This window comes from Primulina tabacum, chromosome 2 (assembly GCF_025594145.1).
Source record: "Primulina tabacum isolate GXHZ01 chromosome 2, ASM2559414v2, whole genome shotgun sequence".
NCBI lineage: Eukaryota > Viridiplantae > Streptophyta > Magnoliopsida > Lamiales > Gesneriaceae > Primulina > Primulina tabacum.
Genome location: NC_134551.1, coordinates 1592591 through 1603812, shown reverse-complemented (window position 1 = coordinate 1603812; position 11222 = coordinate 1592591). Strand labels below are relative to the sequence as shown.

The following is an 11222-nucleotide window of genomic DNA, read 5'->3' as shown; positions in this document are numbered from 1 at the left end:
CTTCAGCTTGTCAAAAAGACCATTATGTACAATGTGTATTATGTATATATACATGTTCTGGAAACTTCGTTGAATAACTAGTCGGTATCTGTGACAGTTCAACACATAACGGTGAGTCTTGACTTTGATATAATGTTTAGATCGAGGCTTAGACCCAACTCGACAAAAAATTAGCTTAAGAGGTAAGAATGGCCGACGTGAGACATTAGGCACGAAACAAAGAAAATCAACAAGATGAATAAAAAACCGAAAACATAATGTTGGTTTTGTAATAGAACACCTTTGTCGTTATGGGATGTGTTGCGGGTTAATTCGATATCTCCTAAGAGAGAATAGAACAGAAAACCCGATCTTCTAAGTGAGACATTGGGCTGAAAGCTTCAAGAAAAGATGATAGGCCATTGGACAGCATCACAACAGGTGGAGCCTAATATTTAGTTGCCGGATATTACAAAATCATTTTTGATCAAAATTTCCCTGCCAGACTCAAATACACGGGGCTCGGCTCGGCTCGGCTCGGTTTGCGGGCTCCTGGGTGTGCATATTGGTGTTAAATGAAGCCCGGTTTTTAATCTCGGGCCTTGGGTTTAGCCATTTAGAGTGTAAAGCCATTGCCTTGTCTAGCAGAACTTCGAGTTTGGGCTACAAAAAGCCCGTGTAAACCATTGCAAATATACATGGTATGTACACTATAGCATCCTAACTTCCTAACCTTAAGCACCATGGGAAAAAAAAAATCGAAGAGCCTTGAATTTTTCTTAAACCTCGCACAACTAAAAGCCTGAAAAAAATTTATTTGGAGGCTGAAATTGATTTTTTTTTTATTTATAGAAAAATTATAATCGACTAAAAATTATTTTATTTCGAAATCATTAATCTTACATGAAATTTCAAGATGTTTATATCAAGATGTTTCCAATTTTCTATTTTTTTCTCGATTTTTTCATTTTTTAAATACATATACTTAAAAATAGCTTAGTTATATTATTATTTTCTATCTTCTACACATTTTACCTCCCATGATAATTTCACTCTAACATTTCATAACCTCTTTAACTTCACTGCCATTAATCCTATCAACTTACTAAATATTATGACAATAAAATAATTTTAATGATTAAAAACGCATCTCCTTAACAGGTTATTATATGCTTCATCCGTTGTAATTCTCATCATATTTTATCATAATCAAAGCATGCGAGTCTCTTATATTTTAATGAAAGTTGACATCATATATTAATGATAAAAAACTAAAATTTCAATATATTATAAAGAGAAGAAGGCTTCAATGTAACATAGAAAAATTCGTTGCTAACACATAAAATATGTGAAAATGCTGTCGTTTATTAATTCGGATTAAAATTTACGAGACAATTAGTCAGTTAACAATATGATGTCTAAATTTATATCAATAGTCATCCAATTTTGAATTTTTCTGGCGATGTTTATAAAATATTTAGGAAGTGGGTGCATATGTTTTCCTGCAATCTTCATTAGGACCATAAACTTCGATTCGTGGGGTATGCTTACACAAAATTTGTCTGGTGTGTGTGCGAAAAATATTCCTATTGTGGTATTTGTCATTTTCCTCTCACACATTTAATTACAAGAAGCCCTCCTCAATCTTTAATATATATATTTTTTAAAAAAATAATTTTGTAATCGAGGAGATTAAAAAAATTTCATTATGCCACGGATTATATATTTCTACGAGAAAAATATGTGATTCTAAAAAATTATATTTGAGAGAAGACCATACAATTTTCTTATGGATTATATACATATACTAAAAATTTGTCTTGCACGACTTTTCCTCTTCGTACTCATGAGCCCAAAGAAATCACAATCATGAAACATTATTAACACTGATGTCTTCAATTTTAGGTGACTCGAATCATGATTGTTTCGATATTAACACTTATGTAATAAAATTATTTATTACAACCATATTTTTATTAAAATTTATGTGAAAATACCATAATGTTATTATACGTACATATGGATTGTTATATTTACAGTCTATGCTAATTAAGGAAGATGAATCATACGACGCTACGTGTTCTTGGCTGAAGCCACGGTTGGTTACATGTTTCACTAGGCCGTACGTCATTTTGTAATAAATTAATTAATATTAGATTAATCATGATTCCAGGCACTCTAAATTCGAGCATTTAGGTGCTAATCATGTTTCAAAATCGTGATAGTTTTAGGCAATTAACTTAATGCCAGCTTTCATAAATAAAACATATTACGCTCAAATATAGATACACATTATTTATATTAATTTTTATTTACACGTATTTATATAATTGAAATAACTATTTGAACTATAATGTCATATCAAGACAGAAAAGTGATGGAAATTATTTGTTTCTATATAGTCCCAACTCATCTTTTCCAGCCACTTTAATTAGCTTTACACACAATTAATGTAATTTTCAAACTAATCCGTGTTAGTGGCAATCTTTCACCAGCCATGATTACAACCCCCAAAAGCACCACATTCTTCCGGACTCTTGCCATTTTTTTAAATAACACAACACACCAAAATAATAGTGATGCAGAAAAGGTCGCACCTTTAACCGAAAAGTTTCCACCAACGCAAATATATTCTTGACTTTAGTTTATATTTTTTCACACACAAGAAAAAAAAAGGTCGTTAAAAAGTTTAGCTTTCGGAAATCTTTAGTCTTACACGAGTTCTCGAATCGGGAGACGGAGTTTGCAAGCACTGTGTAATTAAAAAGCCATGAAGGGGTTTGTGCATTTGTTCTTGAAAGATTGATTAATATAAGGTTGAAGAACATTTTCACAGTGGGTGCAGTAGAAATAAAAAAAAACACGGGGAATTTTTCCGGGATTTTCAGCTTGTTTAGTTAATGGGTATTGCTACAGTTGCCGAAATGAAGCCAAGCATGTCGGGAAAGAGATACTTTCGTCCCAATTCAAGTTCTAAACATGCTAATGAATGGTAAAAAAAACAAATGCCTTGCTTTCTAAATCACATTTATATATATATGTGTGTGTGTGTGTGTGTGTGTGTGTGTGTGGATTGATGTGTGTCGTTGTGTTTGTGGGATCCTCGCTGTGTAGAGTTCTTGTTGCTCATGTCGGATGACTGTTTCCTGCTTTTCTTGAATAACCAAGAATAGGTATTGACTTGTATATTTTCACTTGTGTAGATTAATTTCTAAATGCATGTGCATTGTTTACACGAGAATTGTTACTAATTAATGGTAAGAAAGCGCATGTTCTCTGTTTAAACCCCAATAAATCACATACAGTTCCTCTGGAGACAAAACACCCCAGGTTCAATCTCATGATACAGGTAATGGGGCAATAAATTTTCACGTTACACCAGTAGTTTTAGTTCAATGCATATCAATTCAGAAATTTATATGCATTTCGAAGGACATTTAGGACAAAGATGAGTAAGTTAGTGCGCAGAGTCCAGGGGTTCTCTCTGCACAAGTCCAAGAAACCGATGGATATTTGTGCTCCAGCTTCATTGGATTCAAATATCTGGATGGATTTGTAGGAAAAGATGTAATTTATTTTGCTTTTATGGGTTTTTTGTCGTGAATTAAAGGTGTAAATCTGATCATATTTCGCGTTCCAGGCCAATATCTGAAGTTTCCAGTGATCTAACCATTGAAGTTGGAACGATGAGTTTTGCGCTTCACAAAGTAAGAACTTCATATGTACGTCATGATCTTGATTACCAGACAGATTTTTGATATAGCCATTAAAAACAAACCTTGATCATGCATTGTGTTATCTTTTTGCAGCTCCCTCTAGTTTCTAGAAGCGGAAGAATACGAAAATTATTGGTGGAGGCGAAAGATTCCAAGATATCAAGGCTCAATCTCTCAAGTGTTCCCGGTGGATCACAGGCATTTGAGCTTGCTGCAAAGTTCAGTTATGGAGTGAGTTTTGAGATTACAACATCAAATGTTGCTATGCTTCGGTGTGCAGCGCATTTTCTTGAAATGACTGAAGAGTTTTCCGAGAAGAATCTTGAAGCCAGGACTGAAGGCTACCTCAGGGATGTAGTCCTCCCGAACATACCGAATTCAATATCCGTTCTTCATAACTGTGAAAGTCTGTTGCCAATATCCGAGGAGATCAATCTTGTTAGCAGGATAATCGACTCGATTTCAAATAATGCATGTAAAGAGCAGCTGGCTTCAGGGTTGTCGAAGCTGGAGTATAATTTTCCTTCAAATTCTGATCCAGAAAATACCATAGATTGGTGGGGAAAGTCGCTCACAATACTGAATCTCGATTTCTTTCAAAGGCTTCTGTCTGCTGTCAAAACTAAGGGCTTGAAACAGGATACCATATGTAGAATTCTGATAAAATATGCTCAGAACTCACTCCATGGCCTTGTGTTAAAAGATTCTCAACCAGTAAAAGGGAACGTCTCGAATTTTGATTTGCAGAAGAAACAAAGGGTGGTTATTGAAACGGCTGTAGGCTTACTACCAACTCAGACAAGAAAGAGCAGAGTTCCAATGGCCTTTCTTTCAAGTTTGTTGAAATCAGCTGCAGCAGCAGAAGCTTCCACATCTTGCAGGACCGATCTCGAAAGAAGGATGGGTCTGCAATTAGACCAAGCGATTCTTGAAGATATTCTGATTCCTGTAAATTCAAATGGAAACAATCACAGTCATTCCTATGATATAGATTCGATACTTCGTATTTTTTCCATTTTCTTGAATCGCGACGAGGATGAGGATGATGATGGTGATAAGCAATTTCGGGATGAAAGTGAGATGGTCTTTGGCTTTGACAGCCCTGGATCGCCGAATCAAAGCTCGATCATTAAAGTCTCAAAGCTTTTGGACAATTATCTTGCAGAAGTTGCACTAGATACAAACTTAACCCCATCAAAATTCATAGCCCTCATGGAACTACTTCCGGGCCATTCCCGTACGGTGCATGATGGACTATACCGAGCCTCAGATATGTTTCTCAAGGTGAGCCACTCTTACAACATAAAAAGAAGCGACGAGAATCTTGTATAATGATCAATCAAGTTCACTTTTTAATGATCACCATTTTCTGAATGAACCAACAGGCTCATCCCAACATTAAGGACTCGGAACGGTACCGAATTTGCAAGGGGATAGACTGTCAAAAACTCAGTCAAGAAGCCTGCAGTCATGCAGCTCAAAATGAACGGTTACCAGTGCAAATGGCGGTTCAAGTTCTGTACTTTGAACAAACGAGGTTGAGGAATGCTATGAATGGGGTTGGGGGGCAAAACCATTTCCTCTTTGGCTCTATGGCCGGACAATTCCCCCTCCGTTCAGGGACAGCGAGTGGATGCATATCGCCAAGAGATAACTATGCATCGGTTAGAAGGGAAAACCGTGAGCTGAAGCTTGAAGTTGCCAGAATGAGAATGAGGCTAACTGATCTCGAAAAAGACCACGTATCGATCAAACAAGAGCTCGTGAAACCGCACCCTGCCAACAGATTATTCAAGTCTTTTACAAAAAAATTGAGCAAGATTAATTCATTGTTTCGGGCTACAGTAAAGCCTATAGAGGGCAAGGCAAGTTCCGAAAGTCGGTTTGTTTTTCAGAAAAGAAGGTGCCATTCGATTTCATAACTTTGTTTTCTTGTAAATAGATGAGTGTACATGATTGCTATGGTTTGTGTGATTTTCAGGTTCAAGTTTTTTGCTTCTCTATTTGTTTGATACTTGAAAGCAGAAATCAAACTTGAGATGTCGGATTTGGACAAAAAAATATAGTTTTTTTGGGTGAGCCATCGAACAAAACTCGTTGCTTTGCCACGATTTGCAGCATTTTTCAGGCCATCCGTGAATCAGCGTCTTGTCCTATTTATTTTTGTTTGTTTTTGTGATTAATCAATCGATTTAGAAAATCTGAAATTCAATTCTGAATGTGTTTTTTATGTCTATTAGTTTTCTGAAAATTATGCCCTTTAAACATGGTTGTAGCTTAATTTGATGAATATAATAGTTAAATTCAGAATTAATAATATCCTTTTTCATTGTTTTTATTTCTTTCATTCTTATAATTATTATGTTCATCAGATGTTGGTCTACCTCAGGTTACTCAAAAATATTATTTGAAAGCTTTAACATGGTTGGTATATAAAACGATTTCTCTTTTAAAAATTTATTATTATTATTATTATTATTATATAAAAAAATTGCACAAAAAATAGCTAAGATATAAAAAATCCTAAAATATTCTCTAAAATAACTGATTTCCTTTTTAAGTAATTTTATTTTAATTATCGGTTTTCTTCCACAATTATTTCATACTAATAACATGATATACTAAAATATAACGTTTAACAACAATAAAACTAAATAAATTTGAATAAATTTCCGTCGAAAAATAAAAGAAAATTCGTTAGCAGGTCACGCGTACGTAATATTCCAATTTTAATTAGCAATAATAACTAGAAATATAGTATTGTCATATTTAGCATTGAATTATAATTAAGTGACTCTATTAAAGATAAAAACAATAAAATTAGTAAGGATATATTTTTTAAAATTGGTCCATAAAGAAGCCAGTGATATATCACAAGTGTATACATATAGACAAAATGTGACCATAGTTGTGAAAGAGTCCACCTAAGGAAATTTACAAAAATAAGTTGTTGATCGACTCTTTTTTCTCTTACGTTGGCACTAACATTTTTGGTCGACTCGACTAACGTACACACAACCATATATAGATATATATTATACAGCCTATTTGAGACGGTTCAATTCAGATTATCGTGATGGTGTGTTCCAAACAGATAATAGAATGTCGCATATCGCGAACAGACAAACATATCATAAGAAATCTTTTGTTCCTTAAAAATTAATAATTAGAATCGTCTTTAAAAACTTTTTACTATCGATATTGAATATGTTTAGCCACGGAAGGTTCCTTCTTAGTCTCCCCATTTTTTTGTGGTGTATATATATTCATTGGATCTAATTATTCGTTAATCCTTGTAATCATATCTATATAATTCATTGTTGTAATTATATGATCAAGATTATTCGACACAACATATGATGTGTTTTAAGATTTTTGAGTGCCTAATAACCTAAGAGAATGTTCTTTCTAAAAAGCACTTCTTAAATTTTAGCTAGGTGGAAGTGTTTTGGGTGTGTGTGAAAACAAACGTCTGTTTCAATATCTATAATTTTTAATGAAAAGCTATAAATAAGACTGAAATATTTTTTTTTTCTGCTTCTGTCTTTTTGTTAGTGATTTAAAGTTACGATTTGACTTTTGGATCCTTAAAAAATTTATCATATTTCATAACTACTCTCAATTTTTATTAATAATTTTGGAGATTTTTTAAAATGTTAAATTTTATTTATAAATGAGTTTTTAAAAGTTTCGTATTAAAGTCATAAAATTCAAACTCATATTTTATTACAAGCATTTTATATTTTAAAAGTCATTTTTTTATTATTTACATTTCAAGATATTTTTTTACATATTTTGTGCATTTATATAAATTTTTTCGTTTATTATTTTATTTTATTAAATATTATATAAATTTTCAAGCATTCGTATTATAAAAAGATAAATAAATTCGATATAAAATATTCAAATTTTAATAATAATTATGTAAATACATTGTTGATGATGTGATTATCAAAATTTAGATAATTAAAAAAGTAAATGTTATGTAGGTTTATTTGTAATCCTACAAAAAAAAAACGTTTGGAAACAATTTTTCTCCAAACAATCAAATTTTAGTTTGTATTAGCTTTAAAATTTTATTTTCAAATACTCACTTATCTTCTATATATGACATTTCAAGTTTGATTCAAAAAAAAAATGTAATTAATTTTTAGAACAGTGTGCTGATAATTATTTCATTTTATAATATTTATATAAAATATACACATCGCGTGTTCCACGATCCGCTAGATATCAGCGGGATGATATGAAAATAAATGTGAGCAAATGAGGGTTTAATGGCTTTGGTTGCATGAATAAAGGAAAAGGCCATATTAAAAGCAAAAGGCGAGCCGTGCGAAAAGCGGAGTCAGTTCTAAAGATAAAATCAAGAAGCGTAACGGAAGCAGGGTCCCACATCCCGAATCACAGCCCTCCATCCTCCGCTCAACAAATATTTCTGGCCGTCCATTCGCCTCTTGTCCTTATTATATCTCTCCAATTTTGTTTCTTCACGAAATTGAATGGCTCTCCATTCTCAATGCCACAAAGAACCAATTTTTTTTTTCAAATATAATATTGGTTTAACCATGTCGGAATTAATAAAATATTTATAATATTATTTTAGTATCACAAGTAAAATGAGACATGTAATTCTTAAATTTGGACAAAATTGATTCTTTCAATCCAAGAAACTAATTCGAATAACAAATACATTATTTTACTCTTCAAAAGTGAAAACAATAATTAATGAGGCTAAGTTTTAAATGCTTCAACCTTCGAATTTCTTGTTCTGATGTAATATCGATGTCACGTCAATAATTTTATCAAATATATATAAATTAAAAATCAATGTATCAAATTCAAATTTAAAAAATTTAATGGACTAAAACTAAAAATTGAAAAATGGATAAAAAAATTAGTTTCCCTTATTTTCTAACTACAAAATATCAATGAGACAGCTCAAAGCCAAAATGTAACACGCGCACACACCAATTCCCACTATTTTACGCCTATATAATGCTCAACGAGATGAATCATTTTGCTCAGAAGCTAAAAACCAATTAATTAAGGAGCCAAGAACCAAGAACTTCACATCCAAGAATGGCAGTTGTATCTGCCGATCATCTGGCATGCGCTTTTGGCATTCTTGGTATCAGTTTTTTTTTTTCTTCTTTTGGTTGGTTTATCAAGTTATGTTGTGTCTAAAACAAATTTATACTGACTTAGTAACTCTTTTTTTTTTTTCGATTTTTCGAGGCAACGTTGTGTCGTTCTTGGTTTACTTGGCACCGATGTAAGAACCCGAACACATGCATAATCCTGGTTCGATCATTTGTTTTCGTGTTTCTTGGCATGGGATTCTATACATGAGATTTAATTCTTAGCTGTTTATTTGCAGCTGGACGTTTTACAGAATAAAGAAGAAGAAATCGACGGAGGGATTCCAATCAATCCCTTATGCAGTGGCATTATTCAGTGCCATGCTGTATTTATACTATGCATTTCTCAAGAAACATGCGATCATTCTCATCACCATAAACAGTGTCGGATGCGTTTTCGAACTTTCGTATCTCACGATCTTCATGATATATGCAACAAAGGAATCCAAAGTAATTCATCTAAATAAATTTCCCTTCACCCCTAGTTCTTGATATAATGTTCTTGAAATTCTTGCAGATTTTCACCACAAAACTTCTCCTTCTGTTCAATACAATGGTATTTGGATTGATCATTGCATGCACACATATGTTTTATCATGGTCAACATAGAGTGGAGATTGTTGGTTGGATCTGTGCTGCCTTCTCTGTTAGTGTTTTTGCTGCTCCTCTTGGCATCATGGTAATTATAAACATCTACAGTAACTCCTAAAAATGTTCGATTTTTTCGATCTTTCCCCAAAAAGTTTCTGAGGATCGGCTTCATATTTTTCATGCAGAGACAAGTTATAAGAACAAAAAGCGTGGAGTTCATGCCATTTTCGCTCTCTTTTTTCCTCACGCTATGTGCCGTGATGTGGTTCTTTTATGGTCTTTTAATCAAGGATTACTACATTGCCGTAAGTGGAGAAATTAAAATTCCTTACATAAAATACCTTCATGTATACTTTACATTTATATTATTTATTAAGCTAGCTATATATTTATTTTTTATTTTTTTTTTGTATGATTTCATAAACAGGCACCAAACATTTTAGGGTTTACATTTGGAATCACTCAGATGATTTTGTACATGGTGTACAAGAATCCAAAACAGCATATTTTACCTCACGAGCCTAAGCTTCAAGATTTAAACATAACCATGGAATTTAAACAGCTTGATCAACTTCAACAGGATTCGAAATCCGAATCCGACGTTCAAGAACTCGAGATCGTTGTTATTGATTATTATGAACAAGTCCCTGGGATAATTGTAGTCCAATCTAAAGAATCCAATGCCATAATATAATGTAATGAATCTTAATTATATAAGATCTAGAGATTATTATAACTATAGTTATATTAGTGAGATGTTGATTGGTTAATTATATTTAAATTATGCAAGTTTAAAATCCTCTAATACCTAAGACCTGCTTAGATTTATATATAATAAATTTAAGTTTTAAAATAGTAAAAGTAAATATATGCACGACCGAATTCATTAACGCCGGTACAAATAATAATTTAGTATTTACGTTTATATTGGAACAGTTTTCATTGTTTCAGCTTGTTAATAATATATTATTAGGTCTTTTGTAAGACGGTCTCCGTGAGACGGGTCAACCGTACACATATTTAATTACAATAATAAATAATTTTTTAGACATAAAAAATAACATTTTTTCATAGGTGGACCTAAATAAAATATATGTCTCACAAAACTAACTCATTATACTGTTTCACAAAAAATTTGTGATCATATATTACATTTAAACGAAATAAACTATTCTACTTCTAAAATTTAATCATTATTGTACTTTATTACAATAGTCGGTAATTGTAAAAAAAAAATTATAATTATTACTACCACATATTATTAAAAGAAAATGAATTTTTTGCCTTCGGTTCAAAAAATATTAGCATAAAAAATGAATATACAGATAAGCAATACGTGAACAGGTATGCTAATATATATTTTATTATTAAGAAAAAGCACCTCCTAATAATCACATATATCTATATTCAAAAAAAAATTACATATATCTCTTGTATTTTTATCATTTTTCCTAAAATACCCCTACATAAATAACCATATTTGATATTTTTATCTTTTTTTACCAATTTTCTAGAACACATATCTCGTTCAATTAATAATATATCAAAATAATTTTTAATATTTAAAATTAATAAAATATTTAATTATTATGTATATATTTTATATTACCGTAGAAAAAATATAACAAAAAATAAAAACTGAAAAAAAAATTAAAATAATAAAAAATCATAGCGCAAAATAATTATACTTTATAACAAAATTTGTTTTGCACAAAATGTTTCAAATAACCATGTTTTGTATTGAAATTTAATATACATGCATGCATGCATCAGGCGCCTAAAATCACTAGCTATA

The 11222-nt window shown here is 31.8% G+C and overlaps 2 protein-coding genes across 2 annotated transcripts; both read left to right on the top strand.

Moving 5' to 3' along the window:
* The first annotated feature begins 2606 nt into the window (after window positions 1-2606).
* Window positions 2607-5956, top strand: LOC142523579 (BTB/POZ domain-containing protein At1g03010-like). Its single transcript, XM_075627302.1, has 4 exons — window positions 2607-2971; window positions 3620-3686; window positions 3789-4979; window positions 5081-5956. Exons 1-4 carry the CDS (start codon window positions 2880-2882, stop codon window positions 5615-5617), a joined length of 1887 nt encoding a protein of 628 aa, XP_075483417.1. The 5' UTR covers window positions 2607-2879; the 3' UTR covers window positions 5618-5956.
* A 2739-nt stretch (window positions 5957-8695) lies between these two features.
* Window positions 8696-10167, top strand: LOC142537233 (bidirectional sugar transporter NEC1-like). Its single transcript, XM_075642783.1, has 6 exons — window positions 8696-8826; window positions 8934-8970; window positions 9076-9286; window positions 9354-9515; window positions 9613-9732; window positions 9855-10167. Exons 1-6 carry the CDS (start codon window positions 8778-8780, stop codon window positions 10119-10121), a joined length of 846 nt encoding a protein of 281 aa, XP_075498898.1. The 5' UTR covers window positions 8696-8777; the 3' UTR covers window positions 10122-10167.
* Window positions 10168-11222: the final 1055 nt, after the last annotated feature.